Source organism: Poeciliopsis prolifica, unplaced genomic scaffold (assembly GCF_027474105.1).
Source record: "Poeciliopsis prolifica strain line A6 unplaced genomic scaffold, Auburn_PproV2 SCAFFOLD015, whole genome shotgun sequence".
NCBI lineage: Eukaryota > Metazoa > Chordata > Actinopteri > Cyprinodontiformes > Poeciliidae > Poeciliopsis > Poeciliopsis prolifica.
Genome location: NW_026562390.1, coordinates 11,749,621 through 11,776,399, shown reverse-complemented (window position 1 = coordinate 11,776,399; position 26,779 = coordinate 11,749,621). Strand labels below are relative to the sequence as shown.

General features: G+C 38.2%; 1 protein-coding gene across 11 annotated transcripts in view; it reads right to left on the bottom strand.

Moving 5' to 3' along the window:
* Positions 1 to 26,779, bottom strand: part of nedd4l (NEDD4 like E3 ubiquitin protein ligase) — a 42,002-nt gene that overhangs the window by 10,944 nt on the left and 4,279 nt on the right. For 2 of the 11 annotated variants that reach the window (XM_055040198.1, XM_055040199.1), the window contains exons 3-17: positions 22,550 to 22,631; positions 21,240 to 21,278; positions 20,725 to 20,778; positions 13,103 to 13,138; positions 12,303 to 12,353; positions 9,590 to 9,651; positions 9,299 to 9,401; positions 7,329 to 7,483; positions 7,016 to 7,151; positions 6,695 to 6,883; positions 6,453 to 6,530; positions 4,758 to 4,817; positions 3,814 to 3,951; positions 2,823 to 3,008; positions 177 to 374 (exon numbers count right to left, since the gene is read on the bottom strand). In XM_055040198.1, coding sequence (XP_054896173.1) covers positions 177 to 374; positions 2,823 to 3,008; positions 3,814 to 3,951; positions 4,758 to 4,817; positions 6,453 to 6,530; positions 6,695 to 6,883; positions 7,016 to 7,151; positions 7,329 to 7,483; positions 9,299 to 9,401; positions 9,590 to 9,651; positions 12,303 to 12,353; positions 13,103 to 13,138; positions 20,725 to 20,778; positions 21,240 to 21,278; positions 22,550 to 22,631 — 1,567 coding nt within the window. Of the gene's footprint in view, positions 1 to 176; positions 375 to 2,822; positions 3,009 to 3,813; positions 3,952 to 4,757; positions 4,818 to 6,452; positions 6,531 to 6,694; positions 6,884 to 7,015; positions 7,152 to 7,328; positions 7,484 to 9,298; positions 9,402 to 9,589; positions 9,652 to 12,302; positions 12,354 to 13,102; positions 13,139 to 16,785; positions 17,970 to 20,724; positions 20,779 to 21,239; positions 21,279 to 22,549; positions 22,632 to 26,779 lie in introns of those variants that run through there. The other 9 variants (XM_055040192.1, XM_055040194.1, XM_055040193.1 and 6 more) reach the window with 6 other exon arrangements.

Here is a 26,779-nt window from a genome sequence, read left to right as displayed (position 1 = left end):
ATTCAAAACACCTAAAATCAGAAATAAATAAATAAGAAAAGCTTAATTCTCATGCAGTAGACATTTTAATTGCCTTTTACACCACTAGATGTCACTGTGAACAAAGCTAATCTTTGTTGAAAGTTTAGATGTGAAGAGAAATGTCCAGATACAAAAGCAGCAGCATGTTGGCTCACCCAGGTGGTGGTCCTGCTGTTGTGGTCGATGAAAAAAGGCCGTCCATTAGGGGCTATCCTCATCTCCCAGCCCGGGGGCAAGAAGCTCTGCTGGGTCTTGTGTTGTGATTTTGGGGAGCTGTACGGAGACAGCTGAGGAGACTGTGGATTGGAGAGGGTGTCTTTCACCGCCCTCCGCACCTGGATATTGTTGGCGCCCTGGGGGAAAGAAAAAGAAAAGGAAAAAAACGGGGGGGGGGAAGTTACGTAAATCAGTCACTCAACTGATAAAAGCAGAAACGGAGACATAAAGCTGACAATGGATTTAGATGACTAATACTTTGACACGACAACAACAAAGGAATGTGTTAAGGCAGCAAAGAGGACATTTTGAACAGAGACTGTCTTTTGCTTAAAAAGCAAACACACTTTCAAATAACCACATTTACGCCCTGAAAAGTGAATGAGAACTTTTTCCATCATATAAATATATCAGTGTTTTTTAGTCCTATCATACATAAAGAAGTCCAGTTGTCACCAATGCTGCAAACTTATAGAAGTCCATCATATGTTATTTCTATAGAAAATACAGAGGTGGACTTAACATTTAAAAGACAAAAACAAAAAAAGCAGAGAACACATTAAAAACATGACATATAGCACCTTAAACCACTTAAGATTATATCTATCCATGTTATAGCTATTGAATATTAGTAATTACTTGTGTGTCTGCAGTCAGAGTCACTGATCTCTTTTTTTGGCAGAATAGGAACAGAAAAGTTAAAAGAATTAAATCACCTGTACTTTAAGTTGTAATTACACCAATCTCAGAGTGTGTTGTATGTCCTTAAATTTCCTCTAGTTTATTATTAGCCACACGTTTAATTAAACTTTTTCCAGGTCTGCTCCCTGGTTGGCAGCAGATGATTTTCAGCAATGAGTGAAACTGTTATCAGTGGTGGAGGGCAAAAAGGTGTGCTGATGTTAATTAGCGATGCATGTTTCCTCGAACATTTCTGGTCTCAAAGCATAATGAGTTTATAATATTCAAAGTAACTTCCTTACAGGAACATTTCTTTCCTTCAGCTGCACTAATAAGAAACAGTATATCTAAAAATAAAAAGTAATCTCGCCAAATTTGCTTAAAAAAGGTCAAAATGTGAAGGTGAAATTTAAATAGTTTACTTGAAGAATCTGGTGGTTCATACGTTAACCATCAGAGCCGACTGATTATTAACAAACTTAACTAGTTAAAAAAATATGCTCATAGGAGCATGTTGTGAATTTATGGTTACCAGGACAAAATAACTTTAAACATTCACGGTTTTTATTACCATGTAAAACATTAAAAGGTCAATCAACCATTTCAAATGTCCAAAAACAAAAAATAAAACAATGAACAATAATCCCTGTCTCAAGTTTGTGAAGAATCAGCAGCAACATAATTTATAAAAACACATGTTTATTGGGAACATCTCTATAAAACCCCAACAAAATAATTCCTCTTTCAGCATAATGTCAGTGAATACTAATCAAAAAATCAAAGAGTTTTTTTCAGAACAGCCATTCTGAAAAATGAATGCATTTGGTATTTTATTACAGATGTCTTACGTCTTATTTCTAGATGTCAGAGTTACTTTTCCACAACTAGATCTCTACATTTATAAATTCACGTATTAATTCGTAGTACCAAGAATGTGTAGATGTGTGAGGAATTGCTTGGTCTATTTAGTAGAGGTTTAGTTCTAGCTACCAGCTTAAAACGGATTGTAGTTAACTTATAGTTAACTTCATGGTTGGGATCTATCACTTTCTCGTGGTGTGATCACATAGTCCTTTTATCACATTCAGGAATGTGCCCCTCCACTTCCGTCATGTCAATAATATAACTATGGTCACTTCTGAGTTTATGCCAAGAGGTGAGCTTTTCTAATCCTGAAATATAAGCTATGTTTGCCAATACATGCAGATAAATATTTCTGCCTGTTGCAATAAATCATCATGTAATTTTAATTTTAAATGGTAAATTAAAATGAGCTTGATAATTTCAATTCTGATTATAAATGTTTTTAAAGGCCCACTGTGCTTAAAGAAACATCAAATCTATTTAATTTATGACTTTGGTTGTGTGTGGTTTTTATTACTATTTTATTTTATTGTTTTGGTTATTTATTTATATAGTTTTATTTTTAAAATGTCTGCCAGTGCTGCTGCTGTGTTCTTTAAAAAATTACAGTGTATTAATCTTTGAAATGGCAAAGTTGTGTTATTATGCCAATATCATTATATTACTTAAAAATGGACTTTAAACAACTTGATCATTTTTCACAATAATTTCTGGGACAATTTATCTTTATGACAGCACTACTCATATTGCAATAACTGGGCTCAGATTTTCTTCTGAACAGACCAAAACGACTCAATTGTCAGGATTTTAAATCAGAGAGATGACAGCAAAATAGCAAAAAGGCTGCAACAACCTGTTAACATCTTACAGGAGAATACTATGCCCTGTCAAATCAAACAAAGGACGTAGTACAAACTACAAACAGAAGAGGTTCTAAAATTTGACATATTTGACTCCATATGTGGTGGAGAAATATAAAAAAAACAGAGGATAAGAGGGAACAACAAGGATAGAAGTTAGTAGAGGTTTCTAATTCTCACCTCCAAAGGGGTGGAAAGGGTGACAGTGGGAGAGCTGAGGCTACGAGGTCGTCGGACTTGGGGCTCATGGAGGTGGTGGTTGGAAGCATTGGAAGAGGAGGAGGAAGGGGTGGAAGCGGGTACCAGGGCTGAGGCAGGCCCTGATGCTACTGCTGCTGCTGAGGTGCTGGCTCCGTCTTCAGTCAGCTGTTGGTGAAAACAGCACTTCTGAGGTTAAGTGGGGTTGGGATTAAAGCAAGGGATGTTGCTTGACCGAATGAATCATTGAGCATCTTGTTAAACACGCCTGTCTGCACTGGGATAGTCTGGGGTGCCAACTTTACACTCAGGAAATTAGTTCCTGAAAATCTCAAAAAGCAAGAGTCATTTGCCAAGAGGAAAGAATGAGTTATGACTTGCTAAAAAAAGACAAACAGCAAAACTTCCACTGAGAAAATGGAGACAATGCTTCATCTTCTCTGTCAGAATAAAAACAGCAAACAAATGAGTTTCACAAAAAGAAGAGTCAATGCAGTGATGAACATATATGGGACAGGTGATCACTTTTGGGTTTTTTTTGTGGGTTTTTTCTTTGTTTTTTTTTTTGTGGAAAAAGTTTGTATTAAAAGTTGACATTAAAAAGAAAGACATGAGCAGCAAAAGTCCCTTAGTAATAGTTTCACTCTGTGTTCAGACAGAAAAACAGAGCAGAGGTGGTGAAAGGGAGGAAAGAGTAGTTATACATCCATGCTAGGACCGACCAATGCAGAGATGCACTTCAGTCCAGCAAAATGCTGGACATGAGAAGGAAGACAAACATTAGATTGGAACAAAACAGGAAGTCAGACAAAAGGAACGACAGGAAAGGAGACTTGAGGTTTACACCCATGTGTTTGACAGCCGACAGAGAAGTACAGAGAACGACAAAGGGACAAACGCCACAACATGAACCAAGTCGATCCAGTCCCATGCATACAGCCGGCCCGAAAGCCAGCCCTCAGACCTGCTGTACCTGCACAATTGGCCTAGTCCAAGTAGTGGTGCGGTTGTTATGATTGACGTAATAAGTTCTTCCCTTGGCGTCCTTCCTCTCCTCCCATCCGGGGGGCAGGCCGGGTGTGGTCAAGGTGTAGGAAGCTGCCGAGGGGGACTGATCGAGTGTGGAGAGACAGAGCAAACCAAAAACAGCTCATCAGCTGAAGCTCCAAAAACCCAAAAGCATGTGCAGGGAATGCTAATTAATTCATTGTTAAAAAAAGTTGATAGAGAGTGATGTTTTGAATAGTCAAAATGTGTTAGTTTTTTTTTAATTTGTCATAACAACACATTTGATATTCCTGTCCTGAATAAGTAAGAAACATTGAAAAAGGAATAACTGATGAATCAACACAAACAAAGATCAAATCTGTTGTGTTAAAAGAATAAAAGTATTGCTTTTCCTGAAAAAAAAAATCCTATGCATTGATTATGTTTGGCATTTGATTCCGTTTAATCACAAACTTTAATGAAACCTTTAGGGATTTTATGTTACAAGTCAACAAAAGAAGCACCCAATCATGAAAAGAAAAAAAGCTGAAACATGTTGCACATTTTTCCCTTCATTCTGATTCCATAACACACACTGATGTCACTTTACACAATAGAGAATTGTTATCTAAAACGCAATAGGGGAACCAACAAAGAAAGAAGTTATTCAGTTTGATAAAAGGCTTTGATGAAGTCCTCCACCAGGAAGTACTTGCTTATAAACTTCTGCTCCTTTCAGGAAGAATGTGTGCATTACTATTTTATGCATTGTGTAACAATAAATGCTAAGAAGTCATGTTTTAACTCAGCAGAAGTTCAGTTTTAATGGGTTGCTTGCAAAAGGAAAAAACAGTCCATCTTGCACTGGGTTTGGGGAAATAAGGAGGTGTATGACTGATGCTTTAAACTGAACATGAATTGAAGCATTACCATGGGCTCTTCACCACCTGACACAGTTTGAGCTCTTGTTCTTCTGGTCTGTGGACCCTGCTGGTGGTAGACAACAGGGGAACATGGTCTTTAGTTCACAATTTGCTTCCATAGGCAGACGGAAAGTGAAGGAGGGAAAAACTTGGGCATGGGTAAAGGACAGTGGGTGGACAAAGAAGGGGATTGATTCTCAAAGAGTTGGGGATTGATTCTCAAAGAGGTGAGGATTGGCAGAAAAAAAGACTTATTTGATTATGGACCAAGGTGACAAAGTGCAGAGGTTTTGAAAGTGCAAGGGGTAATTGACACAATGGATATATTTTTTCTAATTATTTAAAATTGTGGTTTATTTCTCATCTAAAAAGGAAGAGCACATTTTCCCTGAGGAGTGCATTTTATTCAGAGCCAATACAGTTTCTTTAATCAGGCCTGAAAAGTAAACAAAAGTCACACTGATCAGGGAAAAACAAGTCTTTAAAGATATTAGAGCAGAGAAGTGATTTTATGTGCTGACATTAAAAAAGATTACAGAAAGTTTCTGTAATCAGAAAATGAATTACTAAAAGAAAAGTCTGGTAAAAAAAAAAAAAAAAAAAAAAAAAAAATCAGAAGAAATGCAAGCATAATAAAGATATCATTTCAAAAAACAGAAAATGCATCTGACTGTGACCCTACACTTATAGGACAGGTTTTCCCAGAACTTCAGCAGACTGCTTGACACCACAAATGATTTTATGCTTTTAAATGATTCAAGAGAGATTTGGACCAACAACCCCAGATCTACATATTAGCTTCTTTGACGCCATATTAAACCCTATGATACAAACTGTTAAAGCACAAAATCTTTATAATCATTTCAGATTATAAAAAAGTGAAATTAACCTAAAACTTTGAGTGAAGATATGCAACTCCTGGAGCATTTTTGGAGCTACATTCTATGAAATCTATGAATACAATTAATAAGCAGTGAGGATTACTTAAGTCAATGCATTTTGGTTGGAAAGTTAAGCACCACTCCACAGCGTAAACAGCCAAAAATCTCAACCCAAGTTATTCAAAGGTATACTTTTTCCAAAGAATGACTAGTTCTTCCAACATAACCCAATGCTCTCAACACCAAAATAAACATTTCCTCTGATTCTTCAATAACTGCGAGTCAGCATGTAAAGAACATCCTAATTTATGAGCAAAACTGAAATCTGCACTTGTACTTTTCACTCGTCTGACAAAGCAAAAGCTAAACTATGTGACTCAACTTTGCGACCAACATCTGATTCAGACCACATGATAGTTTGTTAAACCAAATCATCACTGATGTTGTGACTCAGAGGATGAATTACTGCTGCTGCCCACTTCTAGTGCACTGCTGCACCACTAAGACCTCCACCACACAAACGAACATGGTGCACATGAATCACAAAAAATACAGTCATGAGTGCATAGGAAGAGGTGTGGTTACCTATAAAAATAGAAAGCTTACAGTAAGGTAGAAAGAGACAACATTTTAAGAGAGAATATGTCACAACTCCCTCATATGAAGAAGGCTAAAATAAAAGAGGGATAGAAACGGCATAAACCGATGGCGCATCCACAGGAATCAGACATATTAATCGGGAGACCAGTTTAGGGAGCAAGGAGACAAAGGGAAACAAAAGGAAGAAGATGCAGGAAATCTAAGACTTTAGATATATGTACCGTTAGAGGAGGAGCCTGGGCCTGATCACTGACACCATCTGTCATACTTGAAGACCGGAGTCTGTTTGACAGCTGGCTCTGTTTAAAGTAAGGAGGACAACAGGCAAAATGTTAGCTGGAAAAGAACAAGTAACCAGCAGCAAATTCATCTGGTTGGAAAGCAAAACACCATCAGTCAGCGTTGAGCAATAATTTAGGTTGAGATAAAAAAAATAAATAAGATAAAACAAAATTCGGATTACCAGAGAGGAGCTGGGCCCTGGCAGTTCACCATTCGTTTCAGGGGTGATTGACAGCCTCAAATTTAGGTCTTCAGAAAACTCCTGAGCAGCAGGCGTCGGCGAGTGCTGTGGGGTCAAAACGGAGGAGGGAGCGGGCAGAGACTGGGCCAAGCTGTCGTTGGGATCCTCTTCAGTGATGAGCTCCCAGGACTGAGGGAGAAAAAAAAAAAGAAAACAAGAAAAAGCATGTTTTTCTGACCTCGTCACTTTGGATAGCTGTGGCTGTGTGCGTGTGGATGTGTGTGTGAGTATTATCAGTACGTCTTCAGCCTGCTCTCTCACATTGTCCATGTCCCTGGAGTCCATGCGCTCGTTCTCTAGGTCTTCGCTGATGTGGCGCCGCGCACGGAAAACACGATGTGCCTCCTGATTTATTTGCCGCTGCTGATTGTCACTCTCGATTTCTGAGATAACGTCCCTTTAAATTAACACGACATGTTAGTTAGATGTGCAAATATAAAAGGCTTAATACAATTAGTAATTATGGCAGGATTAAAGAGGGGGAAAGCAAGTTGCCATAAGAGGCAAAAAGCCTTAATAAAACATCACATTTGTTTCTATCCAGCTTTGTCCAAAAAAACTGATCCAGACGTACATGTTTGAAGGCCGCTTCCACTGGGTGGTGCGGTTGTTGTGGTTCACGTAGTAGGTGCGTCCCAGGTTGTCCACCTTTTCTTCCCAGCCTGAAGGCAAAGGAGGCAACAGCTGCTGGGGTCGCTGGGAGCCTGAATCTGCGGCCTCATCCCAACCCTGAAATCAAATTCAGGGCAAGAAATTTAAACTCACAAACTGGAAAAAAAAGAAAAAACTCATAATCTTTATTGAATTTAAGGAAGAAGGCAGATTAAAGCACATTAAAAAAATCATAACTGTGACAGGTTACATTTTTCTAACTCTTTTACAGTGCTTTAAAATAATTTTCCAGCATTTTGTCCGGAAAGTAGCTGACAACATATCTGTGACCGCACTGTAAATGTCCACTCATGCTGACAGAAAGGACTTTCCATCACAGTAAAGCACTGTGTGATATGGCTGAATGGGGCTCGGTATTTTCTGGTTTTCCACTAAAAGTAGCAATCTGTAATTGAAACCGATCTTTGTATGACCTCAACCGAAGTTCCAAGCAACCTAAACTCCAAACACATAGTACGATGGAAACCACGGAGACCCCGCTGAGTGGCAAAACATCAACCACCTGTGTGTGTGCGTGCTCGCCTCATAGCAATACACAAACACAGACACTTCCTATGAAGTCACTTGAAGTCTGGCATCACAGAAGCAACATAAATCAAGAAGATTTGTGCAGACGGACTCCATATTGATGTATGACTAATAATTATATCAACATATCCTCTACTCTGAGTTGCTTTGCATGAGAGTAGCTGCTAGATCAACATGATGTGAAAAGCAGACGAACATACTGACAGAAGCTCTCTGTATGCGTTAAAGGATCTGAAGGTGATAAGCAGCTGATCACACCTAGAAACAGGACACACTGTCTACTAAAGATGAAGACAGAATCACATAAAAACATGTGAAGAAAGAAATATGTGCTTCAACATTAGGCTAACTGAGGTAATTACAACAAAAATGAGCCAAAAAGTCTCTGAAAAAGTATTTCCACCCATTGAGCATCCATCTGTTTGAGGTTTCATGCAACACAGCAACAAAGTAGCGTTCTTGTGAAAGAACAGAAAAATAATGCAAAGCTAAAATCTTTCTGATAGCAAAAAATCTGAAAAGCATGGGGAGTGATTGTATTGTCTCCAGTGAGTCAATACTTTGTACTTTTGGATGTGCGCTTCAACGTACTTGATTCAATTAGGGAAGTACAAGAATCCTGTAGAACTTCATAGAACGTTGAGGATGAAATTTAATTGTTTGTTTCAGATTTATCAGGCCAGAAGGACTCCATCTAAAAGCAGCAGGACACCGAGCTCATGCTCAGTTACAAGTCTCTTGCAGCCTCCAACACATTTTCAATGTTTAAAAAGAAAAAACAAACATCATTCTTCCTTTTTTTCCCACTTCAAAATTAAGCACAATTTAGTGTTGGTCTGTCACATGAAAGCATACTGAAATGCACTGCTTTTAAAGTGGCAACATGTGAAACAGTTCAAGAGTGCGAATACTTTTGCAAGCCCTAGTAAAAAAACTTTCCGCTGTGTTAGCGGACACAGAAGAACAGACATTTAAAGTTCAAGAGACAAAGCTTCTGTTTCTCCAAATATCAGCCCACACTTTAAATGAATTTTCCAGACCTCGACCTGGAAAAGACTTTATAGATTCTGGCAACCAGAGGTTTCCCAAATTCCCAGGAAAAAGAACAAAAAAAAAAAAAAAAAAAGACTTCTACTACTGGTAGACATTCCTATTGGTCTAAAGACAGACCTTTACTTTCATCTTTCACCTCAGAGAGATGTTGTCATTGTTTGAAAGGAAGGAATGAAACTAAGATCCCGTCTGGTAGAGAAGAAGAAGAGGCCTTAGGTAATGCAAAGTCAGACGTTTTGAAAAAAAAAAAACGAAAAAGACATTTCACAACAATATTGTCTGAAACCTTACCTCAGCCTCTTCCCTCATCTCTCCAGCCTCCTCCTCTTGTCCTCCTTGTTTGGGCAAATAGGCCATCTTCAGACGCAAGTAACCCTTCACCCTGGACTTGTGGCTGGAAAGACAACACAAGCTCTTTAAAGTGTAGGTCAGTTTCTACATAGTGCCTGATTTTATTTCACTTTCAGTAGTCTAATACAATTTGGGTGAACAACCATGAGGGTTGAAAATCATTAAAATGTTAGTTTGTATTCATTGGGATTTGTAGAAAATATTTGAGTCACGACTTCAGTAAAAACCAACCTTCTTGGTCGAAGCAGGAAGTCTTTAAACGTATATGGGCGCTCCATAGCAGGATCCTCTGTCTGAAAAGAGGATACAATTATAAAAATGTTAGACAGAAACAAATTGTCACAATCTTTTCAAAGGGGGCCATGACCAATTCTGAACCCATCCCACCACCATTATGTAACACTGAGGTTCTCCTGTTTCCTACTGAGGTCCTACAGAAAGGTAGTTCTCAGATTTCTCTCTACTCCATGACTGGACACAACCAGTCCATGCTGGAAGCTCACAGTTAGACACCACACACACAAAATGTCAGTTTGTACAACTAAATTAGAAAGAGTATTCAACAACACAGTTAAATGCCTATTTATAACAAGAAACACAAGGAAGCTATCAAAGTCAAAACCTGCTTTAAAGCAATGTTTTAAAGCAATCACATTGCAAACATTAGATCAATAAGATAAATACAAATAGTCCAAGATTACACTGAAGGAGCTTTCAAAAAGTATTATTTCTCAAAATCTAATGCTGCAATGTTTGTCAACCTGTAAAGACGTGCTCCACGTTTCAGAAGGCAAACATGGAGGCACTGCTGAACCGTCATGCGTGAGTCAGCTTTCAATCATGACACATAACAGAACTCGTGTGACAAACTACTAGAGGAAAAGATGACGATTTCAGAAGTCCCGTAACTATGAGTGAGGCACATTTTAACAACTTACAGTAAAGTAATACATAAGTGAAGTGAATGCAAACACCTTAGTAGTAGCATTATTCTTCCTGAGTCATGCTCGCACACTTGAGCAGGCAAATTAAGATGCCATATTAGCTAAACTGAAGCAACACACTCTGTTCCTTCACATCTCAAAAGAAGTCCGGTGTGGCTTTTATCTGCTAACAATTTCCACACCCGCTGGGACTCAGACAGGACATTAATAATTAATTCCAACAATGTCCACTAATGGGCTTTTCGGGCTTGACATCCAAGACAAAACTCAACTGAGCAACAAACAAAGCTGGCAGCACACTTGCCAGATGTGCAGAAGGACCATAACTTATTGGTTTTCATTATGCATGGGCTGGTGCAGGAGACTGACAGCCTCATAGGCTTAAGCATAATTACCATACTTCACATCAGACATTAAGAAAAAGATTAAAAATTATGCCTACATTTGAGAATTGAAATGCATTTATAGCAGTGCTTTAGCCGCAATGTTTGTTTTTTTACTTTGATACACAAACCTAAGTAAAACTCTGCTATACATACTTACTAAATGCATTATTTGTTTTCAAGTAAGCATGTTTCTTGCACAGAATAGTAAGATAAATTGCTGTTTATCAAGTCTAACAAGTGGATACATGTTGATTAATAATGTACTATGTTCTTAGGTAGCCAACCAGCACCTGACTGCTCAACTCCAACTCTGTATGTTACCAGATGTAGTTTTACAACAGCATTCCTAAACAAGAGTAGTAGCGCTCCATTAATTTACTTACAATGAATGTCCAAGTTTATTATCACAGGAGCAATTTTTCAACAGACTTATTTAGTTTTCTTCAGTTCAAATCAGTTTTTCATACAGCCCTGAAACACTTCAGGTGTCTTTCAAGGTACTTTACAGGACAAACCAATCCCTTTAACCTATCTAATAATGTTAATTTAATCCAATCATATAAATTAATTCAGACATAATAAAAGGCATTCTTAATGACAATAAGCTATAAACTTTCAATGAATGTGCTCTTAAAAAATCACCTGCATATATTAATTTTATATTTTTGGACATTATTTTAAAAATATTTTCACTATTTTACACTGAACAGTAAAAAAAAAAAAAAAAAAAAAAAAGATTGTTTATATACTGTGCATCTTTTGTAGTTGATAAGATCGCAACGACATTTTCACAAGTCACATGCAACTAAGCAAATCCAGCAGTGCATTATGGGTAGCTTTGAGGACTGTAATGTCTCAATTTTCTCCCAGCAGGGTGAATGCAGGGCTAGTTCTGAACATAATTACCTAATGAGTTACGAATGAGTAAATAGAATAAGTGTTCCACATAAAAATGAAGAAAAAAATTCTTCAAAGAATTAATGAAAAAGAATCCAATTCAGGGTTGAAATAAGAATGTCTTGGCATTAGAAAGGGCTGCCCTAGAAGGGGACTTTTGGCGCTGCCATCTTTAAAATGTCGGGTGGTGACGAAGGAAAAACAACACAGCTTTCAGCTTCATTTGGCCTGAGTGCAGTGCTCACCAGAGCAACCTATGGCCTTTCATTAAAAAATTGCACCCCCCTGTGTAAATCTCCACCCATAACAGGAAGTCAACAAGAACATTAACAATAAGATTCAACAGGGACAGAGCTGCACCAGAAAGGGGGAAAAGACACTAATTTCAGAAGGTGATTTAGTCCTTTAGTGCCGACTGATTTGTTTTCAAGAGCAACTTTCCAGCACTCAGGGGTGAAATCATGTGAAGTTTTGTTTTGTTTTTCCATGTGTTGTGACGTTTCACATCGAGAGTCACATGTCCAATGCCAGCTTTCTATCCCTAGAACAGTTGCCGTTTCACAACAACAAGCTGGGCCAGGCACTTTCTCACACACAAACACAGCTTCATGGGGGTTAATCAAGCACAGCAAAAGCTGAGTGATAAGAAACAGCTGAGTCTTCAGAACAGTGTTAAAACAGTGCATACTTATACACACAAACACGTAAATAACTCACCGGCAGATGACTGAGGGGAACATCGACTTGCCCAAGGAAATCATCTCTTGTCTGGTGGGAAGAAATGAAGAAGAGAAACTTGAGAGGGTTCCATGAGAGCATTTTTGGAAAACCAAAATGTCCAGCAGGGATAAAGAGGGGAAAACCACAATGTTGAGAGAAATTACCTGTTACACCAAAACATCAGTTTGATTTTTTTTTTTTTTGTAAATCAGAGAGAAAGGCATAGTGATTTTTTTTCATAAAGGGCAGCCCCATCCAGAAATAATCCTCAGCCTTATGTATGAACACCTGTAGAAATCTGAGAAATAAAACAATAGTTTTTATAGATTTGCCAAACCAGAAATGGTAATGGGATATTTTTTTCTATCATTGGAGTTTGATTATAAATAACATATAATCTAAGAGTGATATATGTAGCAAAAACTAGTAGTGTGGTATAGCTGCAGCTTTTAAACCATCTAATCTCTGGAAATGCATGTTCAAGTAAACTTCACCAAAAACCCACAATCTCTTCCAATCATTACATAATACTACAGGTGTCCAACAAGGATCAGACTTAGTTTTTATTTATGGACAGGCTTTTAATAACCACCTCAGAGGAGCAAAGTAAAAACAAAACCCTTTGACCCTAAGCAAGGAAAAAAAACAAAAAACAACATCCACTGCCACCAAGTAGAAGCCAAGTCAACTGACGCAGGGTTAGAAGGACAGGTGTGACGACAGGGCAGATTCAGGAAAGGTTTTGTGTTTCAGTTTGCAGAGGCCCAAAGGTTTGTCCGTGATTGAGCAGTGATTACCTGTCCGAGGTGAAAAAGGCCATTCTTGGAAGTAGCCTGTGTGTGGGACACAACTGTTTATAGACAATTTGCACAGACTTACAAAAGTGCTTGCTTACGGGGCTGAAAAAAAAAAATGCACTGAACCATAGTGTACTAAAGTGAGTGCGATGGTTGAAACGTATATAGATTGTGGGACTGATAAACGAAAGAAAGAAGTCAACATCACAATATTAATCATCTTATACAAGTTCAATTTTTTTTTCTTTTCAGAAAGTGTATGTGTTCTTTAAGCTGTAATGTTAAATTTAAGGTATTTCAATGCCTTTGCATCAATAAAAGTGGTTTCAAATCAAATTAGTGCTAAAATATTTAATTTGAAGTGTACAAAACTGGAAACACTTTCAAATAAACCCCAACTGTGGTCCTTTTTAAGATTTTCTGGACGTTTGAGAATTAAATATTAACACAGGGGTTACATTTTATTTATCACCTCCACAAATAATAAATGTAACTAACACAGCAATCAAGTTAATTTCCAATGCGACAGTGTGGTTAGCAACCACTGCAGTTTTTCTGGTTATCTGCCCATCAGTTCTACTGTAAAACCTTTAATGCTTAGATGCACAAAATCTGAACTGGTTTATCCAACACTAAATAGAAACCATTTAATAAAGTAATATAAAATTAAATCAATATAATAGGTCCATTACTTTCCATTTGTCGGGAGTAAAAACTACACTTACCTAGTATTTCATGCTGGTTTGAGCTCAGCATTTTATTTTTATGGTAAGCATGAAAAAGGTGAGATACCTTTGGGAGATGAGCTCGCCAGCCCCCCTCTACATTTAATAAAACTGGAAATCTTTAATTTGTACAACTGTGTCCCATCAAAAACTGTCACGTCGTAAAGAATCTGCACACCCATCCACCCACATTTAAAACACAGGCACACCCAGTAAGCTATTCTTGGAAAGGTATCTGAAATGACATCAAGATTGGCTTTCAATTCCCAAACCACCAAGACCAATAACTTACTTCCTTTACAACTTTCACATAATTCAAAACAGTTAAACATTGACAGAGATGGAGGAAAAACAGGGGACGAAGAAACCATTTTCATTTTTATTCAGTGTTCTGTTGAAAAAAATCTGCATGCTAGCATTCGCATTGTTGTTAATTTGACCTTTGCCAATTACCCAAAATGTTTTCAGACTAGTCACATCACTGCACAGTGCAACATGATCCCTCATAAAAGACATTGTCTGAGGTGTTGACCTATCCCACAAACTCTCAGGATACCAATGTGATATGGATTTCTTGTAGGAGAAACCTACTCAGAGTCAATCTAACTCTTTATGAATTTGTAAAGCCATTTTACACCTAAAATTCAGCCCATTATTATTATTCAAACACCTTTGATAGATTTTGTTTTTATTCAACTAAGAAGTTTGTTTTTGATAGGAAACAGGTGTCTCTCAAATGATAATCAAAATGTTACAAAAGGAGTGTCAGTAATTAAAAGACTGCCTTCATTTACATTTTATTTAAAAAATGGTATGTGAAAAATGTAAACAGCTCTCAATAATAAATGAAAAATGTTTCTTGTAACAACCAACCACTTTCTTTTTGCATGTTTCTACTGATATTTTGAGGTTTTATGTTTGGTGCTGAACTCCATGTCATTCCAAGTTTCCCCTTTGTCATTAGCAATAAGCAATAGTATGTACATGCCTCAAGAATAATTTTTTTCTCCCCAAAATGCCCCAATGGCATCAAAGAAAAGGTGACAACTTTGTGACTCAAGGCAAAATGGAATGGGTCCAGGCTGCCACTGAGGTGTCAAAAGTCTGTCTAACATAATCAAGAGCCTCAGTGAATTACAAAGCTATGCCCATTGGAGAGATCAGATGTTAGATAAAAGCCCCTCACAACAACAGTGACTCCAATCTCTTAAACAGCCCAAAGACCAAAACTAAAATGAGACACTCCCCTCCTCCATCCCTCCTGTTTCATGTGAATATAGCCTTTGCAGTTGATCATAAGAAGATCTTTGTGAAAAGTTTCCGCAGGCGTCAAAGCAAATCTGTAATAAGGCTAGGCCTCTCTGGCATAGCTGTCTGCAGCTAGTTAGTGTGGAAAACACACAGACAAACAAGCACACACTACTGTCATACATTGACCAACTTTTTTTTTCCTAAAGGGCCAACTATGCAGTTGAAGATCCAGAAAAAATCCTTGTTGTTATTGTGCTATAGTTTTTTGTTTTTTTGTTGTTGCAACAATTGCAATATTTGAATTTCAGGATACTGCAGCAGCAGGTCATTACACCAGTGTTAGGACTCATATATATATATATATATATATATATATATATATATATATATATATATATATATATATATATATATATATATATCCAGCTGTTTTATACATTTTGGGTAATTGGCAAAGGCCATTTTTTATCAAATGGTAAATTTAATCAGTGAGCTACAATATCCTCTCTAGAATTATTATTGTAGTGTGGCTTTGGGTTAATTCACTCATTTGCCAAATAAATGCCTCCTATGTGCCCACATACTGCTATTTGATCATTTCCAGCTGTTTTATTTAACCTGTAAACAACAACAAAATTACACCCAAACCACAGCGTATCAGATTATAGCTCTTTGTAGCTAAGTGTTTCTCATTAAATATGGAAAATGGTCAAAAAAGGACAAACTACCATGTACAGTACTCCTGCTTGGGCCAATTGACTTCTATGAAATGTGACCTTTTAGCACCCATCAGAACAATTCATTTAGAACAACTCAAAACTACCTCCTGATGATGTCACATTGTTTATTACTGTCATAACCCTTATTTCTTTGTTGTAAAGTCTGAGTGGAACATAAACAAATCTTTATAAAACTCTCTGCCTTCAGCAAATATGACTTGGCACACGAGGATTACGAAAAAGACCAGCACTCCTCCATGGTTCCTGTTTTCTTGTCTCATTCCAGAGATGAATAATCTGACATGAAATACTTAAAATATAGCTTTTTGCTAAATTATTGCAAAGGTAATATCACTGGTTAAAGAAAAAAAAACTTTACAAAACCCCATACTACAGAAATTAGGGGAATTGGCATTGTGATACATTTGAACACAACGGCTTCCAAATTTCAGTAAAAACTGAAATTTGATTATCCAATGTTTGAACTGGCTTTCCCAAAACCTCCAATCATTTGGAGGTTTGGGGAAATGTACAGATCCACACTACCTTGGAGCCAGAGAAGAAAAAAAAACCATCTGCCTGCTCTTAAACTCAACACCAGAGCTTAGAGGTGGCTAAAGATAGAAACAGGCAACACTTAAAAGAGATCCAATTGCTATTGGTGGTTTTATCAAAACCTGGGTGTTAGATTCTTCTGACATAAGAGGCAACAAGTGAACAGAAAAAAACCCTCCCTGTTAGTCACAAACCTGTTTTCTTTTGTAGCTGAACTGGCTGATGTGAGTAAAATTTCAAATGTCTGTGGCTAAGGAGTGAAAAAGAAAACAGTGAGTGTGATTAGTAACTGCATCTGTTCTTTTCAGTTTCCTGAATGTCACACCACCCTGTTTCTGGACCCCTCAGTTCTACAATCTAACACAATTAATAAGTGAAAGGAAAAAAGTTTTAAAAGCCAGCTGGAGTCTAACTAAACTTGAATAATTTTTACCTCAGGATTATTTGTTGCCAATTTCTTGCCAAGACTCGCATCTTGATCTCTGCCTTCCCTCTGGGTAAAGAATATCTTGAAATGAGGTTGCCTTCTGGGGTTGTCCCCTCTGATTTTAAAAGTACAACATTTTGATCCATCTTTTGCCTCCAGTTCCACATCATTCTGATTCTCCTCTATGGTCTGGAAGTCTGCCCCGTTTTTCAGATGTTTATTTTCCAGCAGCAGCCTCTGATGAGATGAGCTCCTCTGCAGTCGGATTCTGGGATAACGCACTGTGCGGATGCTTCGGCCAAAGTCCCCCTGGGATGCAGCAGTCTGCTGACAATCTTGGGTCTGATCCTGGTTTTGGTTTTGCTGTAGCTGGAAAACTAGTCTCTGTGTTCCACCATTAAAACCAGCACATGGCTCTAGAGTCTGCTGCTGGCCATCTTGACCATAAGGAAGAAGATAATGCTGGACATCAAAAATCTCAGGAGAATTCCTCTGGATACAAATGGTACCAACATTAACACCAGGTTGGCCTCCGCTCTGTGTAGCATAGCCACTAGAACCAATGCTAAAAACTCTGCGTTTGGGAAGATTTGGTTCATTCAGCAATAATTGGGAATCTGAGCTGTAGTATGGGGGAGGCGGCTGTCGTGGAAAGTCTTCCTGAGTTTGTGGTTCAGGATATGCAGGCGCAGGTCCAGGTGGGGAATAGCAAGGCGGAGGGACATCTTCAGCAAAGCCACCAGAGTGTCTATTAATTGATCCATTGGAACGCTGGAGGGAGATCTGCACAGACGAACTTTTGGTGGGTCGTGATTCAAGGTAGGTGGAGAGCTGTGGTATGAACATGGAGGAGCTCCTTTTGAGCGAGGGATCCGAACGCAAACCAAAAGTTCTTGATGAGATGTTTTGAGCCCCCAACTCCTGAGGAGGCGTTGGTAAACGAGAAGGCTGCATGTAGCGCGCTCTGGACGCTTCACCCTCTTCTCGCTGCTCTTCTGAGTCCGTTCCCAGCATCTCCGGAGCTGTGTTGCTGCGGCCAGATCCAAAGTATAAACGCAGACGCTGAGCCATTTTCACCTCATGTCCCACAGCTTCCGTTCACTTTCACTTACTGTTAAAACTCTGACTTACTGTTGGTTCCCTCCTCTTCTTGTGTCGCCCACTTCTCCTTTGACTGGCTGGCTGGCTGACTAGATGACTTCTCCCCTTTTTTCTTCCCCCTCCCTCCCTCTCTCCCTTCCCCACCCACTCCCAGGCTCTTCCACAACTTTCCTACCCCACAGTGAACTGCACACAGACCAGAGTCGTCTCACCGCAAAAACACAACAGCAGCAGCTCAAAAAATAAGGTGGAAAATAAGACTTCAGAAAGAGGATGGGCAACAATATTACAATAAAAATAAGAATGGAGGATCCCCGTTCAGCAAACTATTAGGAACACCCAGCACTAGCGACAGACAGCAGAAATAGCCTTGGTCGAGTGTCAGCCAGCATTCCTGCCATGATAGGGTAGGAGCGTGTGGAGTTCCTGGTTACCGAAGCGACAGAAGTTGCCTGGTAGTCACATGACTCCAAAAGGGCCCCACCACCTCAAGTTACACCATCACACTGCCCCCACCATCAAGCCACAACACATGACCCCTACCCTAGTCTTTCACATCTACATCTCATTAAGATGGAAGATCAAAGGAGAATTAACCCAAAAAAAACTAAAATTTCTCTGAACAGAGAAAAAAGTGCATTTTACCTCAACAAATATGATCTATTCACCAGAAGAGGACAACATCAATAGGAATCCAGTTTTTCTTCTCAAGACAGAAAACAAAACAAGACAATTTCCTCACCAAGTGACCCACTAAATGTCCTTTTCAACCAAAAATAACAAAAACACAACGTTAAATACAAAAGCGAACTTTTAGAACCCCCTAAGGATTTGCAAGGAAACTGTTACTAAAAATGGAGCAGATGAAAAGGCAACAGGAAAGCAAAGAGACCATCTGATAGATTGTAGCTTTGATAAGACAAACAACACAGTTGTCTCTGGAGATCCAGCTACACACAGAAAAGACACGTAGTCTCTCAAGTACAGAGCCAAACACTTATCTGGCCGCTTGTTTTATAGGCTGCTCTGTTTGCAACTAAAAGTTGCCCAGGATACAGCTCAGCTGTGATCCTTGTCTCTAATCCGGAATGACATAAGAAAAGTCGTCAAATAACCCTCAAGCACCTCTACTGCTGTACATTCATAACGAGCGCTTTGTTTTGCTCAACAGCAACATGATTCACCAATCTATTAGCATGTTGAAAAGAAAGGATTGCTTTTTCTGAGCCAGCAGAGAACCGACAAAACCTCAGTCATCGTTTGACCTTTTAGAAATGCATGTCTGGAAAGACGTTGCCTTGTTTTTGACTTCTGTGACCATTCGCTATGTTCGAAACCCCTCTGCAGCCTGCTGCTGCTGTTCCATTGCAACAAAATAAACTAAAAGAATAGAGAAAAAGAAGAAATCGTGCCTTGGCATGCTGATACACATCAGCAGGGATGACACACTGTGTGAAATGTAACGGCGAATGATATGTATAAAAAAAGGAAAACGTCAATGTGTGGTCCAGTTGCAGCTAGCAAAAAATTATATAACATGCATTCCTTAAATTAAACATCATGCTGTAACTGTAGCTCTGTTCAACACCTTTCTTTTAACCTCACTGTAAGTGGTAGATTGTTACATTGCTATCTTAATGTAGCACAAATTTAAATCCATCTGATAACATAAATGTAAATAAATGGATACAAAACAATAAGCACCCATTGAAAACGAACAGCTCAGGGATGGAGGAGTTGGCTTGTCAAGCATCTCAGGACAGCCTGAAAGCACCTCCCCAGACTTATAAGGAGTGAACTGCGCTTGAGGCTGTCTGTGTTGTGCTTTCTTGTCATCCTTCTCCATACAGAAACCGTGAGCCCTGACTGCACTAAGGGATAAATAAAAAGGTGTGCTATTCATAACGAGAGTTGCCAATGAGTTCTCTCTCTGCACCACTGTTTTTCCAGTTTGTCGGCCAACATCGAAAAAGATTCAGGCACAAAATCTGCCTGGTTTGATTGCGTTATAAGGAAACTACGGCGTAATTTCAGCGCCCTCTGAATTTGTGAGGACCAGAAAGACGGTGTACGAGTCTTATCTGGATCGGAACGTCCAAATTAACTTGAGCTGCATGTAATGTCCGTTTCATCAAAACAAAAAGCCCTGGAAGTAATTTAGGAAATATAAACATTGAAGATCACCCTGGTGTTAGTCATACACTTACTCTCCAGACTCTACGTAAAAACCATTTCACTATTCCATCAGCTTCGTTGACATATCCTCAGGGTCAGGTTTACACAGTAGCGTGAATTATTAAATTCATCATGAATACCTGCTTACAATGCTAATTGTTGCACCGCTTGACATTTATATAGTTGTTATGGCAACTGAAGGCCTGCCACTGGGGTATTTTTACATGTGGAGGAAATTAGTGTTTTCAGAAAGGAAGTACTTTGATATTTGACTATCAATGAATGCAAGAGCTGTTAAAAGCCCGATGCTGTTGTAGCTGAGCAACGAAACAAGCAAACAAGCTGTTAGTTGTTTAGTACATAAATCTGCCTCAGTAAACTGCTAAAAATGATCATATTTATTTAAGGCAGCAAAAGTCATCACAGAGAGTTGATTAAGTTTGTAATAAAATAAATGAAAAGAAGCATTACAATGTCAGACAAATTAGTCTTAAGAGTCATTCTACTTTAGTGTCTAAATATCAAAATATTTCAGAATAAAGCATAAAAGTCTATGATACTATTAACAGCATTGAAGCATTTGTTGCTATCAGAAACAGATATGCTCTAAAAAGTTGCTTCAAGGGTAGCATGAGACAGTGATAGATAGGGAGGAAGTGTGAACCTTACCAATCGGTTTTCATCAAACACCTCAAAAAGTAGCCTGTGGTTCTGTGGGCACACCTGTGTTGGTAACAAAATAACAGTGATGAGTGATGTCATAGGAGCTGTTCAATCGTTATGTCTCAAAGAAATTCATATCTGATGGAAAACAACCTTTTAATATTAAATTCAAAGATATTAGCCTGAAATTATATTTCAGAGATGTTTGATGCTTTATCAACAGAGACCTCAAAAATATGAAGGGCTGCTTTGTATTTACAATATAAAGATGTATTGTATCCCAATTTCTGTAATTAAAATTCTCCGCAAAGTTCAGACTTAAAATCATTTGAGCATCTGCGGCAAGACATGAAAATTGATTTTTACAATTGCTCTCCTGCCAATATGGACTAATCCACACAATACATTTTTCTACAAAACAGTGAAACAGCAGAATAAGTTTACCAATGCCACAATAAGTTTACAAATTATGTCCTGTCCTGTTATAATAAAGACACAGGAGATTTAAAAGCTGAACTCACCCGGAAATAGAATTCTTCGTTCCATTTAGGATTGAGGGTCTGAAACACAAAGTTTATATTTGATTAGACCAGTTTGGTGCTAAAACCCCATAACTGTGCAAATGACTCTCAAGAGTTTAAAAGAGAAAGAATTCAAATCAGATTATATCCAATTATAATTATTTAAGCTTTAAATAAAGACTCAAAGATTTTCATATATTTTTCTAAGATTAATCAGATGAGCAGATCAGATGTTTTCTTCTGCCTTCCATATTACAGATTTTGTTAGACTGAAACCTGATTCAGTCAAATGAAAATGAAGCCTACATTTCACAAGTCACTAATTAATTAGCAAAACATTTCAATGCAGTAATAAAATAAAACTGTGACAAAAAGTACTACTGAACTAAGTGCTCTCTGATAATCAACTTTTTGCTGTGAAAGTGATGCAAACAAAAAAAAAAGTTAAAATCTGCAGGAGATATCCTAAATCATCACTGCTTTTGGAGCTCATACTGATGTTAGTCTCATCAAGTTCTTCCACTTTAAGTCATGCTTTCCGTAATGCTTCATATCATTCAGCCACAAGCCATCCACTCTGCTTCTACAATAATGAAACAGTCAAAGGTGTCCCACTTAAAGAAACAAAGGACCTGCAGAAGAGCCCAAGTACTGATACTTCCTTTTCTGCTCCACATAGCAGTATATTGTCAAGCTATTTATATCCTATAAAGCAATCATATCCACTGGCAGCATATTGTCTGCCTGCATGGAGGCCTGAGCTGTCCAACTCCTACGGCAGCTTTTTGCTGGAAGATTGCTTCTGGCTAAACCATTCTGTAAGAACATGACAAATATTGGTATTGTTGAGAAGCTGTGTCAGGCTACTATTGCAGAGTTTGAGCCCTTGTGTTACGCACTAAATATTCAGAGACAAAAACAATACTTGGGAATGAATTACACTGGAGACCAAATAAAAAAAAGATATGTATTTTATATCATTTTGCAATCAAAAGAATCACTAATCATCATTCACATCAATGTCAACTTACAGCTCCCCCTGCTGTGAAAAAAATCTCCTCCCCAAAAAAACTGAATAGACTTCACCAAACCTAAAAAGGGAGGACTGCTTCCCGCTGCCTTCCTGTCCTTCTTATCCCCCCTTCTACAATGAAATGATTCCACTAATTCATGCAAAAACCTGGAGGAAAATTTTAAGGGGATGTTTGAGGATTACATCGTAAAACCTTTGAATTTGGCTGTTGATGTAACATAGGAGACAAGAGGAAGCAGAATGCAACAGGATGTCAATGTGTCTCTTTTAAACTTACCTTTTTAATAGTTTTTGTCTGGACTAAACCAAGCTCTTTGTTTTCATCAGCAACATAGAGAGAAAGCTTGACATACGGATCACTGCAAACAAAAAAAACAAACAAAAAAACACAAATCACAATTTTAGCAGATATATATATTAAAAATAATCACAATCGAAAGACATCTTGAACTTTTCACTTCTGCAAGTAAGCTTGAAGATCGCTAGTATTAAACTGTCTCTAGTCCTTCATCATTTGCTGGAGACGCATCAAACAGGTAGTTGAGGATCACAAACAACCTGAACTAAAGTCGGCCTGCATAGGAAAACTGCTTAGCTTTGGGAACAGTGAGATAAGGCTCTAACGTCTTATTGACGGTGGTTTTAAAAATAGAAATGGCAAAATATTTTGAGGTGAACACGTAAATCGTACAAAGAGAGTAATATGACTTTGGAAGTGCTGACAGGGCAGAAGACTCAGGTGAGATCTGCTTAGAGAGGCAGAGCTAGAGTATTCACAGGACCACAAAGTAAAATTAACAGGTAGCAGAAAAAGACAAAAAAAAAAATAAAACATTATATATTTTTACTTGCCCAAGATGTTATTTGGACAAACGTATTGATTTTATATATTATAAACATCTCTGGTCATGTGACAATTTACTCTAAATATGTCATACTGCATAAGTGTTATCCAAACACTCTAAACTTTTGATATTTGCTGAACATTAACTGAAAATTTAATCAGTAAGCTTTTCAGAGTCCTTGAAAGTGAAATAAATTTCTTGGTCACTATTGTGACCGGTGGGTTTAAATGGGTCAACACTTTGTACTTCAAGTAAGAGTGGTTTCATGACTTAGTATGACGCAGAGCTAATTTACACACAAACATCCTCCACATGATAATTTTGTGGTGTGGGAGGACAATATTTGTAGAGAGAACATTTGGTTAACACACTAACAGCCTCTTACTGTGGCCTCTTTTTACACTCTTTAAGCTAAACCAAACTACTTCAAATGTTTTTAGTTGCAGAAAAATGATCATCAGCATACTGAGTTGACCTGGGTGAACAATCTGATTGCTATTTTCAGTCAAAATGAAGCCAGCTGCCTGCTCCTCCGATCCTAAACCACAGCTTCCAGTTACAATCGCTCGGCAAAACCTGATTTGGACATAATACAAACCATCGGGAATATGCTTTAAATCTGATTTGCTATGATGGGCTTTTATTAGGATACCTGCCATCCCAACTGGGCCTAGAAATAAATCAAATTCCAGTCCAAGTGTGTCCTTCCTGCCAGCTAAAATGCTGCCTTAAATCCACAAGATAAAAACAAGGAAAACGAGGAACACAGACATGGAAGGAAATGAGCTGAAACTGTATCCTTATAAGAAAATGTGTGGCTGCTTGATTGCTAATTGGCGTCTTCAGGATCCCCACAGTTTCTAATTGCATGTTTATGTGATTCTGTCAAGTACAGAGACTAAACATTAGCACTAAGCCTACAGTATCTCAGCTCTTTTGGGAGGCATTTCCCTGCCTTCCTCTAATAGTGAAAAAAAATCCCCTGCAGAGGTAGAGAATTAGGGAACTTCGACTCAACACAATAACAGCAGCTGGATTCCAAACCTAGCTCAAAAAAAATTTATGGAGGATTTATTAGCACCTCTAAAATATACCAAAAGCAAAACAGACAAGAGTTTTACATACTAAAGAAGCAAATCAGCAGCTTCAGAGAGACATTTGGAGCAAAAGGAAGAACAAGCTGGCACTGTTAGAGTCTCTCAAAAGGTGACACACTGCCAAGTCAGCACCGTCTGTGCGAGCACACCACACATCAGAGCTCATTCAGTGTTTCTTCAGTTACAGTTTAGCTTTGGCCACAGCAAGCCCTGAGCTGTGCTGCCAGCATGGAAAGAGCTCGCACCGTGCTGAACACCCTGAGGCGTATTCTGGTCAGATAATAAAACATTACTGTAATCCCCTGAAGAGGTGCAGGTTTAATTCTGAATGAGATCCGCACAGTAAATCTATCTGCATATAAATACTAAAAGAAAAAAAAATCAATTAATGTCTTATTCTGTATTGGTAATGTTCGTGTTCAGAGTTTTAATTTGACAAGAAAAAGATTGTCAACACTCAGTGGGCCTCCACTGAGAATCCTTCGATCACTGCAGGGTTGCTACATTTGTCTGCGTCACTCCTTCATGTACAGACCCATTCAGGCACAGAGCGCTGGACTGTTAGGCCCACCTTCTAAGAATTTGTTGTATGCAATGCAGTTTCCCAGGAGTTTAAAAAAATAAGCAGCCATATCACTGCAGGCACTGCGCACATGACAAATCCTGGATTTGAATAGCTTGAGTTGTGTTTTGATCCTTTTGCAAGTTCAAACATTAAGCTGCTCACCTATTAACACGGCAAAAACATTTAAAGAGGCAACTAACATTCAAGTAATTTTAAAACCACATGCCAAACATTTACAGCTTTCACAGACCATTTATAGCTGTCCTTCGTAGGAGGAATTTGCAAAAAAATAAATAAATAAATAAACAACAGAATCCTGAAAGTTTGTTTAGAATTATTTGCAGTAGCAGTGTACTTTTCCTGCATCAGGCAGACAATATTTACAATCATCACTCAATTTACAACATAAATAGTTTTACTGATAGCAGCTGGTGAGGATAAAGATAATAACGTGATGTTAGAAGCTTTATGAGGTACAATCAATCAAAGTACAAAATTATTCCATCAGCAAACGGCCCGACATATACAAAAACTCAGACTTGGAATTGGTGTTTTGCAAAAAGTATTCATACCCTCAGAACTGTTCCCTATTTAGTTATACATTTTAATGAATGTCGTTGTGATTTTCTGAAACCTGCGAAAAAAATAGCTATTTTACAACTCATGAACCTGCTTTGATGTAAACCGTTCTATTGGCTGTATGTTTAGGATGACTAGGATGGCTAGCAGCAAACTCCACATAGTTGCAATGATGTGATGAAGGCACAGTGTCAAAATGAAAGTTTTTTAATGAGACAAGGGCCCAATTTCAAGGCAAATTCCAAAGTCCACTTTCTTTTAAGCTATGTTTGATATGTTCAGTATTTTTTAATCACAACTAAAGGAAAATGACTTGATTGTGTTATAAAATGGCTTAGTGTGCCTGAAAAACACATAATACAGCTCCTTTAAAGCATTTGCTTGGCCACCAGCAGGATCACTGCACTGAACTCATCTGCAAGTCTTGTTTTGAAAAGAACAGTATGGGAATGCACATTTTATGTGTGGTACTGATTTGAAACTTCCATTGTACCGTCTGTTGCCCAAAAATGCCGGTTTAATTTCTGAGAACTCGCAGCTGTGAGGGATATCTTCCTCTCCGCTTGTGAATCATAAACGGCCAGAGGCAGCTCAGAGGTGGATTGTCTGCGCAGGTTGATTACTGAAATGTTTTGTGAAAGGAACTACTGATTATTGCTTTCATTGATTGGATACTTTAGCTGGATGTCTGGAAACAGAAACCCCTTTTAAGCTTCTCCACAACGTTATCCTTCAACTGTTTGGTCTGCTCCAGGGTCTTCGTGGAGTTATTTGGATTCCATTTCTTTATGAGTAAATTGGGCTGAAGTTAAACGCAAGCCTCCCTTTGCAACCTACAAAATATAATAAAAAACTAGAAATTCATTGTTTTTTGTGGTTGTTCTTTAACAAAATGTGAAAAAGTACAAATGTTATAAGAACTTTCAAAGTACACAGCACAAATCTCCAGAAAGGGTATTGTGTAATGTTACTTTGGACTTCACAGTTCACAGACGGAGGACAGTGATGAAGAAAATATTCTCAAAGAAAGGTTAACATCTGCACATTTTCACATGTACAACTAGGTACATGGCACATTTAATTATTAGTCAAAGTCTTCTATCAAGAAAACATGCAGCTACAGTGAATTATGCATAGGATGGGAGAGGTAGGTAATCATTGATTAACACTTGAAAGTTCAAGGTCTTTCGAATGAACTACATCTTTTATTGCTACAAAGTGCTGTCCAAGGTTGAACGGACAAACAATAGGAAGACCCTCCAAGTCAGAGAGCAGGATGCTAAAGCCTTGAGACTGGTTTTATACCTGACTTTTATTATGATACATTACAGAAATTATGCTAATATTTCTTTCATTTAAACAGTTTAAAGGGCTGAATTTTAAATAGACAGAATTGAACTTGGTGCAACGAACAGTTCTCA